Source organism: Alosa sapidissima, chromosome 3 (genome assembly GCF_018492685.1).
Source record: "Alosa sapidissima isolate fAloSap1 chromosome 3, fAloSap1.pri, whole genome shotgun sequence".
NCBI lineage: Eukaryota > Metazoa > Chordata > Actinopteri > Clupeiformes > Clupeidae > Alosa > Alosa sapidissima.
In genome coordinates, this window is record NC_055959.1 from 36,004,437 (window position 1) to 36,019,751 (window position 15,315).

General features: G+C 43.9%; 2 protein-coding genes across 2 annotated transcripts; one reads left to right on the top strand and one right to left on the bottom strand.

The window, feature by feature from the left end:
• Positions 1 to 3,898: 3,898 nt before the first annotated feature.
• Positions 3,899 to 9,296, top strand: si:dkeyp-113d7.1 (uncharacterized protein LOC407709 homolog). Its single transcript, XM_042087085.1, has 2 exons — positions 3,899 to 4,167; positions 7,219 to 9,296. The coding sequence occupies exon 2, from the start codon at positions 7,414 to 7,416 to the stop codon at positions 8,923 to 8,925; it is 1,512 nt and encodes a 503-aa protein (XP_041943019.1). The 5' UTR covers positions 3,899 to 4,167; positions 7,219 to 7,413; the 3' UTR covers positions 8,926 to 9,296.
• A 1,352-nt stretch (positions 9,297 to 10,648) lies between these two features.
• LOC121705064 (keratin, type I cytoskeletal 13-like) lies at positions 10,649 to 14,836 on the bottom strand. The gene is made up of 7 exons (XM_042085785.1): positions 14,326 to 14,836; positions 13,976 to 14,058; positions 12,253 to 12,409; positions 11,927 to 12,088; positions 11,540 to 11,665; positions 11,069 to 11,304; positions 10,649 to 10,976 (listed from the first exon to the last, which is right to left on the bottom strand). Exons 1-7 carry the CDS (start codon positions 14,758 to 14,760, stop codon positions 10,805 to 10,807), a joined length of 1,371 nt encoding a protein of 456 aa, XP_041941719.1. The 5' UTR covers positions 14,761 to 14,836; the 3' UTR covers positions 10,649 to 10,804.
• Positions 14,837 to 15,315: the final 479 nt, after the last annotated feature.

Here is a 15,315-nt window from a genome sequence, read left to right on the forward strand (position 1 = left end):
CCTAAACCGTGAATTAGTGAAACACACTGCACACAGTGAGGTGAAGCACACACTAATCCCGGCCTGCAACAACAACGGCGCTCGGGGAGCAGTGAAGGGTTTGGTGCCTTGCTCAAGGGCACTTCAGCCGTGGCCTACTGGTCGGGGTTCGAACCGGCAACCCTCCGGTTACAAGTCTGAAGCACTAACCAGTAGGCCACGGCTGCCCTATTCAGGGTGCGGATGTCCTGAGGAAAGTAACTCCTCCTCAGTCTCTCTGTTTTAGCCCTGTGAGCACATAGATGTCTGCCTGACCTCAATGGTTTGAACAGTCTATGGTCAGGATATGAATTGTCCTTTAAAATATTACTGGCCCTTGCTTGTACTCTTTTTATATCCTGCAGGGTAGAGAGAGGTGCTCTGATGGTGCGTTCGGCTGATGGAAAACCATGAGAAGACCCATCAGGTGCTAAATAGAGGATACCCGAGAAGACAGCCATAGACCTCTGGAGTTCGCCTACAAAAAGAAACCAAAGCTGCCATCTTTGCCCATATAAGGAGATCTGGGTTTTTATTGAAGCCAACTACCTATGGCAAGTAACATTGCAAGTTAGCTCCGGGATAACAAAAATCAAAGTTTGCGGTCTTAATGTACCCACTTGAAGGCTGACGACAAAAGTGTGTAGAGCAACGTCTGCACTTCAGATTTTTTGTCCCCGTTAGAGTTTAATAGGTGCGGTCATTCAAAATCCCCATGTTATTTTCCCATAGGAAAAATCGCAAGATACCGGATCTCCTTACATGGCCAAAGATGGTAACTTTTTTGTAGGTGGACTTCAGAGGTCTATACATAGAGACACATAATCATAATAAAAGGCAATTGCTACACACTACAAACAAAATGTTCAGTGTGGGGAACAGTAAACTCTCACTGCCACACATCACCTGTGTTTTTTATCCAACTGCGCTGCCCTCCCCACCTCCGGAGTGTAACAGCATTCTCTCCTTTTGAGCAACCCAAACTAACATCCGAGGATGACGTGCTGACTGAGGACTACAGTGACGCGGGCGCTGGTGGGGATAGCAGGTGGTGTGGGCGGGCTCGCTCTCTCCGGTCCAACTGTCGGAGCTCTCTGATGGCACGTCAGCTCTGGTGAGTCAGGCTGACACTCTGAGCAACCTGTGAAGCTGATGACTTTCTCTGACAAAATCAGAACTGCTAGTTATACACTGAACATATCCACAGCAACCCTAAATGATATCATGTCTTATGAAAAGCATACTATTAGCTCACCCGTAAATCCATTGATGCAACATTGACTGTACACCGGTGGAGAGAGTTGTCCTGCAGACCGATTCTCAAATCTCAAATTGAGATTGGGAATTGGCCTGGGGACCTTTCATTCACTTATTCCAGGGGTTAACAAGTGGTGAAATTGAGCTGAATTGTTATCATGAACAAATTTAGTCTGTCATAGCCATTTGTGTTGCTTCTGCTGCTGTTGATGATACTGATGCAGAACCCTGTGAAACACTGCTCACTGCTGAGGGGCAGCCGTGGCCTACTGGTTAAAGCTTCGGACTTGTAACCGAAGGGGTTGCCGGTTCGAACCCTGACCGGTAGGAACGGCTGAAGTGCCCTTGAGCAAGGCACCAAACCTCTCACTGCTCCTCGAACACCGCTGTAGCAGGCAGCTCACTGCGTCGGGATTAGTGTGTGCTTCACCTCACTGTGTGTTCACTGTGTGCTGAGTGTGTTTCACTAATTCACAGATTGGGATAAATGCAGAGATAAATGCATCACGGAATCAAAAGAGTATATATACTTATACTTATACACATATGTCTGCTGCTGTTGGTGATGCTGATGCAGAACCCTGTGGAACACTGCTCACATATCGTCTGCTGCTGTTGGTGATGCTAATGCAGAACCCTATGGAACACTGCTCACATATCGTCTGCTGCTGCTGCTGTTGGTGATGCTGATGCAGAACCCTATGGAACACTGCTTACATATTGTCTGCTGCTGTTGATGATGCTGATGCTGATGCTGATATTAAGCAGAAGGTGTGTAACTGTTAGATTTACTGATGACAATCAGTGTTAACAACTTTCAAAAGGCACCATCTAGTCAGAGCAACTGGGTTGAATGTCTATGGGATTCATTCATCAGCCTTGTGACTGATTTTGTTGTTACAATCGTGTCAGAAAGAGGCTGGAGATATTGCCATATATAGAGTCCGAGTCTCACTTTTCCAAGGAGATGTGAGATGCTTTTCAGCTCAGAGCATAGTTGACTGTAACAGATGTGCAATGCAGCTGCTGCCTGGATGTGCCTTAACCCTTAAAGGTGTGGGTTTTTGAACATTCTAACCTAAGATTCCGTTCTGCAACAATTCAAGGTTCTAAAATTCTATGTTGAATTCAATGAACCCAGATATGCTTTAGAACGTTAATTTTCCAACAATCCTGTCACACCAATGTGACCGTATACCTTTAAGGGTTAAAGGGCTGCCCACACACTTCAGTTGTGAGTTTGTGAAAGCTTGTGGATATCTATGCTCAGTAGCCAGTCATACACCCTCACTTCAGTGCTCCTGAAGCACTGTGTTGATTGGCTGGGATTGTTTGTCGCTTGGTCTGAGCCACTATGTTTGTTTATTTTCCCAACTACAGAGCCAGTACTGTGCACTAACACTAACACCTGAGTGCAAACACTGAACAGACAGTTCACGGTCTTCAGCTCAGGACTATGAGGAGCAAAACGCTGATTTTGATTAGAAGTGTGGGTTACAATGTTGGGATCTATTAGGAATGTAGCCTACCTGTACAGTGATCCAAACATCAATAAATCAGTATTTAGCTGCCAAGCTGGCAGCTACAAGGAATGTACCTTCAGTTATTGGTGGCTCTCAAAGTATTGAAAATATGTTCAAATCATACCGGACAATGTACAGTATGCCGATGGTCCAGATAATAAGCAATACATGCATGCCTGTAGCAGTGTGGGAATCTGGGCTCTGACAGCAATCTTCAACTCATCTGTCATGGCAACAGAGAGCAATATGCGGTGCCACTGTTACACCTCATTGTTCATCATCACCCAGCAACAAGGATCGTATGGTTTAAAATTATGGACTCTGAAAAAACCTTGTAAAGTCTGAGCTGATTTTTTAAATCACTGTGGCATATTACAGACCAGGTTACCAAGTCTGCTGACTATTTCTACCTGTGGCAGCATACATTTGTAACAGTTTATACTCATGTAATAATGTGTATTACTTTATGTAATAAACACAATCTTATATTATTGATTGTATATGGATGAGAGAATTTGGGCACGGTTGAAACAAAAACAGGGTGATTTTACTGATGTTGATATGCCTACGTCTAATATAGGCTGATTGTCAAGTTGTTTTCAGCAAATTATTCCCTATGTCATTGATGAAAAATGAGTGATCTTTCACAGTAGGCAATTCAACACACGAAATGACAGCGTAGGCTAATGCACATTGCACATTGGTCTCAGTGAGGCTGGAACTCATTTACGTGATGGTCAGTAAAATCAAGCACGCAAAATAATGAGGTCAAACCCAATTTGTCTGTCATCAAGATCTGCAGAGCGCTGCCAAATATGATAGCTTTCGCATACAGTGATGGAATGCATGTAGTCATCAGGTATGATATGAAAGGTGGGACGTTGACCTGAATATGAGAACATCTGCCAACGTTGTAGCGAATGGTACACTGACATAGATTCTACACTGTTGACACAAAACAAGTATCCAGTGTGTGATACAAATTAGTTTCATATGTCCACATCAATGGCTATCGAAGGGGAACGTAGATCATCAGTGGTTACATTGTCACAAATCATACTCTATACATTCGGAAGTGAAATGCCGCCCAGAGAGAATGCATGCTGCGCGCGCATTTACATTTTACGACGGAAGTGCACAGCAGAAACACCGAGGAAAGCGACAAGGGAGTGAAAACGAAGCGGAATTAGTCAATGAGAGAGAGAGGGAGGAGAGGAGAGAGGGAGAGAGGAAAGAAAAGGAGTGCGCGACACGGAGGCTGCTGGACTCTTGGGCCGAAGAGGACGTGGCGGGTCCGGCAGAGGTTTTCCCTTTCAATCACGACGGCGAGCCGAAGACGTAAAAAAACAATGAGCTGGAGAAACAGCAGGTAGCTGCAGCTGGAGAGCTATAATTCATATTTTCACCTCTTTCTGCTCGGTGATGTAAAATGTGCATGGCCCAGCGCAGGTAGCCTATCGTAATTTGATAGGTCGTCTTTTGTTATGGAAAATCCTCCCTCAGACCGGACGGCATATCAAAGAAGCAAATGTGCGGGGCAAAAAGTTGTTGCTAGCGATGCTGCTCTTTATAGGCTGCAACTTTCCTCTTGTGCTTGTAGGTTGGCTGTGTGGTTCGCTGTATCAGCGACGTTAGCAATAAACAAGATGGCCACTGGCTAGCTGGCTAGATGGCATTTCGCCCCGTCTTTGTATATTATCGTACCCTCTGAGATCATAAGAACACTTTTGATTGATGTGAGAATTAACTTTTAATTTTATAATAAAATGGCACGCCCTCGTTCTACATTCCCCTACTATGTTCACTTAGTAATTTAAGTACGAATATAGAGGAAGAAAAACACCAGATTTGTGCTGCCAGCTAAAAGTGCATGATGCGTGGCGAACTGGCAAGCTACCTAGCTGCAAAAAGGTAGTTAACGTTCGACACATAGGTAGACAAAGTTATGCTCGCCGAATACCTTTCAAAATGCAAAATTGTTGTCAAAGGTTGTAAGTTCTTAGAACAAGGATATTTACTCTGAAAATGCAACATATTGTAAAATGCAGGCGCAACTTTTTCAGGTTGCCGACAGATTTTAACTCTTTGAAGTAAAATAAAACGCATGCCTGACATTTTCTTATTGAAGTTAGTGCGGGTGCCAAGTACACATATTTTTGAAATAGCTCAAGGATGTGCATGTAATTTCCTTGAAATTTAGGTCAACCTTTTTAATTCTGAGCTTTCTTGCGTACAACACATGTATCCCTTATTTAACGACAGACGATTTTAAGCATTTTGTCACGTTATGGATGTATGTCATGCGCCTATTCTAGGCTGCATACAAAATGAGGTCATGGGTGAAAATCTTAATTACCTAAATACGAAAGTTAGGGAATAATCTACTAACTTTTAAAAATCATGAATACACTGAACTCGCTTATCATCCACTTTGGAAAGCTCAAAGCAAGCCCTAATTATCCACAAATGGGCTGTTAGCATAAGAAAAGCGCCAATCAGTAGTGGTAATGATGTGGAGCCTCTATGCTGATTATAACACAAGTGAGGTGTTATGTATTAGCATGAGTCCATGTTTGCTTTTCAATTTAAAGGCATACCTCCAAAAAACTAACAAGCATTAGTAACAACAACAGCAGCAGCAACAACAACAACGTAACATCATATTCTTGTCATTGTTACTGTTGACACTAACGACAGTAATCGTGGTGAAGATGAAGTCATATAATAATAATAATAATAATAATAATAATAATAATAAAATACAATAAAAATGTTATAACAACATACCAACTAAATTGTTGATACAATCAAATTATAATAATGCATTTGTTACTGCTATTAGGTTATTTGTGTAAGCATCATTATTACTTGTAACAGGACCAGCAATAGTAGTTAGATGTAGTTACAGCTGTAGAAGTAGCAGAATTACTATTCATTTTGAGATTGTACCAGATCACATTGCCTGGTGCATAGACTGTGGATAAATCTCTGGGAAATCAGACAGAATCAGAATAGCTGTTTTGTTCTCTGTATGTTTGATGCTTGATGTTCTCTGTATGTTTTAAATTGTCCTCTAATGTTTTTAAATTGTCCTAATTGTTGAGAACTGCTCTAAAACTTAAACTGTTTACTATGTTGTTAGTCGCTTTGGCTAAAAAGCGTCAGCCAAATGTAAATGTAATGTAATGTAATGTAATGATGCTCTCAAACTTGTACATGAGATGCTGTAAGTGTCTGTTATGATATAGAATAACAGATTGAAAAACCTTATAGATGGTTTAATAAGTGAATAAATGGCCACCTGAGGCTTCCTCGTTCAAGTGAGGCCCTTTGTAATTGGCAGCCATGATGGGAGTCTTAGCAGCTGCACCATGAGTCATGTGCGTGACTCACAGAGTTAGCATGTGCCCACATAGAGCGAATACCAGTAGTAGGCAGGTGCCCAGCGACACAGCCACTGGAGGTGTGATAGATGCATGTAGGCTAAATGTCATGTTAAGAGTTAACTCTGTGTTATATATAATTCGTTTATTATAGCAGAGTGAATATTGATGTACTTGTAGTGACACACTTTGTCCTTTAATTAAGTTTGATGGGTTAATGTGTTCAAATGGCCTTTCATTGCTTTTACACCAGCGTCACAGAACCTATTAACACACTAGCTGTCCAGAATATGTACTGTGTAGCCTAGTTCTTTTCTTAGCTGGTTAACCTGGGGCTCTCCCAACTGTGTCAGCAAATGTTGCTAGGTACTTGCCAGTTAGCATGCTAACAAGCTTTTATCAGTGTTAACTGTCCTGTTCATGGTCTTTGAAATGTTTGACATGCCCTTTTGGCAGTTAGCTCACTAGTGTTATACAAAATATCAATACTGATATTTGGGCAGCCGTGGCCCACTGGTTAGCACTCTGGACTTGTAACCGGAGGGTTGCCGGTTCGAGCCCCGACCAGTGGGCCGCGGCTGAAGTGCCCTTGAGCAAGGCACCTAACCCCTCACTGCTCCCCGAGCGCCGCCGTTGAAGCAGGCAGCTCACTGCGCCGGGATTAGTGTGTGCTTCACCTCACTGTGTGTTCACTGTGTGCTGTTTGTGTTTCACTAATTCACCGACTGGGTTAAATGCAGAGACCAAATTTCCCTCACGGGATCAAAAAAGTATATATACTTATATATACTTATATTTAATATTTAATATATCAAATATTAAATTCATATTTTGTCCTTAATACTGATGCTTATGCTGGTGAAATCAAGTTGATTAATGGGTGGAGGCAAATTGATAGATTCTGAACAGCATGTTTGTCATTCTGTTAAACAGTTTACATGTAATGAAGAAAAAATACAATGGAGACGGTTACAGTATTTTTACAACTAAATAACTGAATGTTTTTTTCTTTTTCTTCTCTTTGTTGAAATATACAGGGCCCTTGGAGATCAGCACTTACCCTAACCCAGGGAACAAGCCTTGGCACCTATCACAGGAAAACAGAACGTGGCCTCTTCTATTTTTCTCAGGTGTAAGGCCACCATATCATATCATAATCATTTTTTTCTAAAGCACAACCTCTGCTCCCATAACGGAAGCCATAGCCGGCGTGTGGACAGGACTCGGCCACCATGGCAGAGCTAGAGAGCGAGTGTATCTCTATAGGGCTAAACACGCTGGCGTCCGAGTGCGGCTCGCCTCCCCTGGACCCGTTGCGGCCGGAGTGTAGCACGCCAACCCTACACCTGCTCTCCTCCGACTGCTCCACGCCCAACCTCAATACGCTGGCGTCCGAGATCGTTGAGCCCATGGCCATGCTACCGTGCGTGAAAACCGAACCGCCGGACCTCGAGCCCATCCGCACCGTGGACCTGTCGGAGATCCAGCCGCTCAGCACGGCCGAGCTGGGATCGGACCAGATCAAGATGGAGATTAGCGGACTGGACTACATCAAGTCGGAGCACCACGGCGGTCACCACTGCGACATGCACTCGTTCCACAGCACGGAGCTGGACTCTTACAAGAGTCACTACGAGCCCAGCCTGGTGTTCGACTATATCACGCACGTCTCCGACAGCCTGGAGTACATCAAGTCGGAGCAGCACACAGACCTACAGTGCTACTACGCCACCGAGCTGAGTTCCATCAAAACAGAGTACGAACCCAACCTCATGTCCAGCCACATCAGGTCGGAGATCAACGGCCTCGAGTCCATCCACATGGCGGAGCTGCGAACCGAACTTAATAAGCTGAGGCCGGACTCCATCATCGACGGCATGGGGAAACTGGAGTCCGACTTTTCGGGGAGCGACCTGTTCGACCTCGGCTCCGGCCAGGAGACGAAAAGTTCGTTGGAGACAAGCCACACGGGGACCAAAGGGCACAGCGCTGGTCCGCGCAAGCCTCGCAACCTCAACGGCGAGAAGCCGTTCTCCTGCACGCAGTGCGGGAAGAGCTTCAGCACTCTGGGCAACCTCAAGACGCACCAGCGCATCCACACCGGCGAGAGACCCTACATCTGTCCGCAGTGCGGAAAGAGCTTCGGCCAGGCGGGCAACCTGAAGCGCCACCAGCTCATCCACACCGGGCAGAAGCCCTACACATGCGCACACTGCCCCAAGGGCTTCACCAAAGCGGACGACCTCCGCTCGCATCAGCGGCTGCACACAGGCGAAAAGCCCTTTGGCTGCCTCACGTGCGGCAAAAGCTTTAGCCAGTCCAAGGAACTCAAAACGCACCAGCTTAGCCACACTGGCGAGCGTCCGTTCTGCTGCCCGCACTGTGGCAAGACCTTCGTCAAGGAGACCAGCTTTCGGAACCACCAACAGATCCACACGGGCGAGAAGCCCTATACATGCTCACAGTGTGGCAAGACCTTCAGCAATTCAGGGGTCCTCAAAACGCACGAGAAGATCCACTCGGGCGAGCGTCCGTTCGGCTGCACCCAGTGTGGCAAGAGCTTTGGGCGCTTAGGACATCTTAAAGCACACCAGCAGATCCACACGGGAGAGCGGCCCTACACGTGCTCCCACTGTGGCAAGAACTTCAGCCAGTCAGGCCACCTCAAAGCACACGAGCAAATTCACAAACGAGAGCGGCCAGACCTTAGCAGTGGCAGCAGTCTCAGTAACGATAGTAGCTAAAAACCTTTTAACTTCTCAGAGTATTATTCCTATTTGTTTTTTTTATATATAAATACTACAGTATATATATAAATATATATGTTTCCTTTATGTTTTTCATACCTTTTTATGTCCTTTTTGCATTATGTTGTTTGGGGTCCATGTTGTGACTGATTTGCTCTTATGCAAGTGTCTGTTTTTTGGGAATCAGTGGCGTCACAGAGAACTGTGTAGAGAGCTTTGTACTTTGTCAGATCTGTGTTGTAGTGAGTGCCATTCCAGTTTCTTTCTTCCGGTAAAATACTCACCATGTACACATTTATTGATAACATGTAATTCCTAAACCTTGTACTGGAATGAGTTATTAAAAAGAAACTAATGTAAAACTGCAATGATGCTTGTTCCTTTATCAGAACCATGGTAATTTGTTGTACACTTTGAAATTACACTTTAGAACATAGAGCTTACTTTTCAGTAGAGTCTTTCGCTGGTTCAGATGCCAGCAGGTGTTACGACATCTTTTTCAGGAATTAAATCTCATTCAAGGTCAAAAATAGTGAGTGTAGTAGTAAAATATCTTGATTCACTCTTACTGTAACTGCATGAGTTATAAGCCAGAGAGTTAAGAGTGGACAGATTAACTACAGTTTTAGGACTATGCACCTGTATTGAGGCCTGTTACAGTAACAACTGTTAAACAGGGTTCCCACGGGTCAAGGAATTTCTGGAATATCATGGAATTTTAGAAAGTCTATTCCAGACATGGAAAGTCAGGGAATTTTATATTTTTTGGGACATAGTCATGGAATATCAGGGAATTTTGTAAAATGTACTTGCCAAAATACATTAACACAAATATATTTCCACGCAGAAATGGTGTATATCTGGTTATTAGATTTAATAGTTGCCCAACTGTGTTTAATTACACAGTTGGGCAATTATTAAATCTAATTGCCCAAAATGGGCTTGAATTGCCCAACTGTGTTTATTCAATGTATTCATCTCCCGCTCTAAAAAAGTAAAAGATTCTTGAACGCTACGCAGGTCCTCTGAAATCTTTCGTCGGTATATTGTACTATTCATTATATAGTAAATCATGGAAATTCAGGTTTTTTGTGAGGGTAAAGTCATTTGACTTGGAGTGGGAACCCTGGTTAAATGTTTTGTATGTGAGACTGAATGTTCAGACTAATTATTTCCCCTCACATAGTCCCGTCAAGATCAGGTGTGTGTCAATAACTGTTTTCAGACATGTCCTCTGCACTATATGCGAACCATTGTCAAATGGATGTCCGACCCTTTACCCACATACATCGCAGCACAACCCCCTGCAATTATGTAAGTGTAAATCAGGTTTCTCAGCCAGATATACTTGCGTATACAAGGAATTTGGTCACTGCATTTATCCCATCCGGGAATTAGTGAACACACAGAGCACACAGTGAATACATAGTGAGGTGAAGCACTAACCTGAAGCAGCAAGCCGTGGCGCTCGGGGAGCAGCGTGAGGGGTTAGGTGGCTTGCTCAAGGCCCTGCCTCAATTTTATTTTTAAACTGTATGTCTCTATTCAGTATTTTTCTGTGGATTTTCACTATACAGCATCTGTTTAAAGAACCTTGATCATGACAGATTATGATGGAATGCGTAGCCTTCCCGAGGATCATTTGGTGCAGAGTAAGATATCTTTTTGATTTTCTTTTTTGCTTTGCTAACCAAACACAAATAAGGATGTACACAGAATGTAGATTTTAGTCTGCTCTTGCTTTATTGGTGTTTTTTTAAAACTTGACATTGCAGATATCCTGTAGCAAACTGCAGGTTTACAACCTGCCTTGTGCTCAGGGCAATAAACAGGGAAGTTGTGGATCAGGGCTTTGCAACTCAGTGGAGGCACCTTATTAGGAGCCGATGAGGGAGGAGGAGGAGGATGAAGACACCACTTTCCCATCAACCACCTCTTCCACCACTGTCACCACTCTGGTTCGTGTGGTGGACGTGGACATTGCGGTCGCTTCTGATGCTGCTAGCGCTGCGGATGACGATGCCGATAATGACGAAGACGAGATGGTTCTGGCAGAGGGGATAGAAGAGAGCAGTCAGCAGGACTGTATCGGTACTGAGTTGAATCAACGAATCCAACTCAAATGTGGCTGGCTACTTACGAGTACGTAGAGGCCGCGTATGCGTCTCCGTCGAGCAGTCTTCTGTACTCGGCGATCTCCAACTCCAGTCTGGTCTTGATGTCCAGCAGGATAGAGTATTCGTAGCCCTGGCGCTCAAGGTCTCCGCGGAGAGCAGCGAGCTGTTCCTCCAGGCTGCTCACCTGTACCTGGAAGCCGCCCAGCATGCTCGCGTAGCGGGTCTGTGTCTCTGCCAGGGTGCCTTCCATGGACGCTTTCTAAGACAAACAAATAAGAAAACACCTCAGTAAGTCATTTAGGCTAAAAGAGTTGTTACATCCCACTTTATCAATACCATTGCTATTACTGATCTTAATATTGCACTTCCATTGGGGGTAGCCTATAGGCCCACTGCCTAAAACAAATAGTTCTTGAACTTATAAAGCAATAATTAGCTATATACTAGGCACTAGGCCTACAAATGAGTAAGACACCGTTTAAGTGTCCACTCACCATGCTGATGAGGCCTTGCAGCTCGATCTGAAGTGCCTGCACTGTGCTCTTGATGGACGTGACTTCTGACGAGGACGTCTGGAGGACAGCTGTGCTTGTGAGGACTTCTTTGCTGAGCGCTTCCGTCTGGACGTGGGAAAGAAAACGCACCAATGTTACTGGGAGTTGCCTCCTCAACGTAGCCTGCGTTTTGGTGTTTTAAAACTGTTCTTGAAGGCCCATATTTGAATTTGTATGAAAACGGTTAGGCTAATTGACTTGGATAACTGTTATTAGGTTAATAACTATTTTATTTGTGGCCTTTGCTTTGTTTAGGCCTAGTAACTCTGATTTGTTCTGATCACATTTTGATCCATGTTGAGCAGGTGTAGCCCTAGGCCTACTCACCTTCGCCTGGAACCAGCCCTCTAGTTCCTTCCTGTTCTTGACGGCCACAGCCTCGTAGTGTTCACGGACGCCGGCCAGCACTGCCATGAGGTCCTCCTGAGGAGCAGCGTCCACCTCCACGTTTACTGTGCTGCCGACATGTGCGCGAAGCACCAGGAGATCCTGAGGAAGACATCAGGTGGGTGGATAAGATGATGATAACTACCAAGAGGATTATATTGAACTCTGTAAACAACACATTCCATGCAAGTGAGAAGGAAAAACTCTAGTCTGGCCTAATGACCACAAGGACATGTGAACGAGGAAATGTTTGTAAATCAAAGAACCTCCTGGTGGCTCTTCTTTAGGAAGGTGAGCTCCTCCTGAATGGCCGTGATCTGCATGGTGAGGTCGGATTTGGAGAGGGTGAGGTCATCCAGGACTTTCCTGAGTCCAGCGATGTCAGCCTCCACAGAGAGACGCATGGCCTGCTCTGCCTCAAATCTAAAATGTAAAAAGCATTTAGCCCAGGGATGTAGTGGAGGCTAAATGCAAGTAAACACAGTTTATCCATCTCTGAAATGTCAGAAATGGAGTTTATCCACCTCTCAAAAGAGTTAATTCACCAATTGCAACTTTTAACAGAAATAACACTGTATTATCCACATTCACAATATGTAGGGGAGACCGGGTATGGTTGTAACATGGGGAGAGTTGTAACATCACCAATTCCACCAATCAGGGATAAGATATGAGCCATGTGACAGTTTCTGACTGCTCAGACTTCCTTAACAATCACACATGGACATTTTCAAGTTGTTAGTGCCATTTATCCAGGAGTAAGGAGAAAAATTCAACATCTGAGGTAAGAAAGTAACTTTTTTTTTTTTTAATAATTTTTTTCTAGTGCTTTTACCATTGTAGATACAGTTGTATGAGTTACATCAGGTCAAACTATAGTTTCTCTAGTAAAGAATGGTGTAGCTCTCTCTTGCTAATGTCAAAGCACCATGCTAATACAGCTAGCTAAACAATGGATGACAGTGGTGGGGTAGGTTGTAACACAATTTTTGAATATGTTACAACCTGTGTAATGGGGCTAGTAGACCCATTTAATGTCTGTTTAATTTCATCTTTGTGTGTGTGACTGTTCAGCCCTCTCTCTCTTTCCATGAGAGACACAAATACATACACACACAAAAGTATAAACGCTGTGGTTTTTATATTTAGTTTAAAACGTTAATATGATCTTCATTCTCTATGTGAAGAACGGATTGTATGGTATACAATATGTTGGTGAATCTATTTTCACACCCTGTGTACCCTGTTTATGCAATAAATCAGTATATCAAATGGAATTCCATTGTTTTTCTGCATTTTTTTGTACCTGTTACAATCTACCCCAATAGGTGTTACAATCTACCCCAGTAGTGGGGTAGGTTGTAACAAAGGTACACACTGTATTTGTCATAATCTCACAAATTCTGTAATATAGTTGAACAGATTTAAATGGTTGCCACTTGTAGTAGACAAATGTGGTTACTTTGCCAAAAAGTTCCAGAACTGTAGCTTTAAAAGAAATGGTAGTTTTAGGTGCTGAAGAAAAATGTGTTACAACCATACCCGGTCTCCCCTACGTCAACACTCTAGGAACCATTTAAAATCACTGGTATGGTTATAAACATTGGACAATAACCACCATCATCAAACATGTTCTGAATGCCTTTTTTTATTTTATTTGTATTATTTTTTTTTATCCGATGCCCTATGGCGCAGACAGTCCACCTTAGAGTGATCACAGAATTCATAGTACCACCTCTTATTTTACCACTACACCCCTGATTTAGCCTAAATAAAAAAGTCAAGTTAAACAGGACAGGTCTTCGGATGATGTAACAAGAGCGCGCGGGCTGCACGTGTTTCACACATTCCAGAGGGCACCGCGAATTTCAGTCTGACAAACGATTTACGCCACTATGCTGCAGCAACAGGTCAACCAATCTTTTCGTTGATAATGTAAAAGGATTTAACAAAACTCTGTTCTAAGAGTAGAAGAGGGCTGACACTTACTTAACTCTGAAGTCATCAGCAGCCAGTTTGGCGTTGTCAATACCCAACACAACTCCTCCCTTAAAACCGATGTTGCCCATAATCTTAAAGTAAAACAGACATAAACAAAAAAACAAAGAAGATTAGATTCTGCAACAGGTAATGCAATTGTGTACATGTCATGACTCTATAATCACATGATTTCACAATCTTGAATTTCCCTTGGGGATCAATAAAGTAGGCAATCTATCTATCTATCTATCTATGCGTTATACAACACGCATGTAGCCTAGGCCTAAAGCAAAAAAAAACCTTTATCTGTAGGCCTAATCTTAGTTTCTGCATTGAGATTGGACATGACAAACACCCACCTTGGCCTGGAGGTCATTGATGGTGACCATGAAGCCAGAGAAGTCATGCGCAGCAGGGCCGATCTTAGCCTCCAGGAACTGTCTGATCTTCAGCTCCAGCTCGGCGTTGGCCTTCTCAAGGGTGCGCACCTTGGACAGGTAGGATGCCAGGCGGTCGTTCAGGTTCTGCATGGTGAATTTCCCGTTGCCTACAACGGCTTCGAAAGCTCCACCACCAGAGGCCATGCTGAAGCCGCCGCCGCCGCCAGCAGCGAACCCGAACCCTGCGCCAGCACTAGAGATGCGAACTCCAGATCCTCCTGCTCCGCCGTAGACACTGCCGGCCCGCATTACGCTCATGCGAGCTCCACCTCCGGACAGGGAGAGCCCAGACATTCCACCTGCGATGGATGATCCGGAGGACATGGAGACGCGGCTGGAGAAGGTGGTTGCCATTGTGAGAGCAGGCTGCTGATGCTTCTCAGAGCAGGTCAGGAGTGATAAGGGAATAGATACGCAGGCCTTTTATACAGGAGCACATGGCTTGAAAATATCCCAGCGCTTTTGCCTCATGTCTTCCAGTATTGCCGCGGGCGGTTTTTTAACGTTCACTTCGCATAAGTGACTGTGTTCACTCAGGGTTATAATAATTAAAAACCACACGAGTAGTCTCTGCTATTGGGAATGAAATGTCGAAGCATGCCGAAGGCCTTCAGGTTTAACTATTATCTTGTCATTCTGTATAACGATTTATTGTGGGTGGGTGTAAGTCTGGAACACAATGTAGGTCTACGCTTTTGCCACATATTGTCATTCACTAAATAACAATATTTAATTTACACGTGTATTGTACCCGTTAAGTTATTGCTGTTAGTTGTAACTTTTGAAATATCTATCAAAGTTTGTGTAAGACTACAGTCAGTCAAACGTTATCCTCACATGCTTACAAAAACGAGGACTGTTGGTTCAGCAGGGCAAATGCACCTTTAAAATAGGCTAGCTTTATTCACT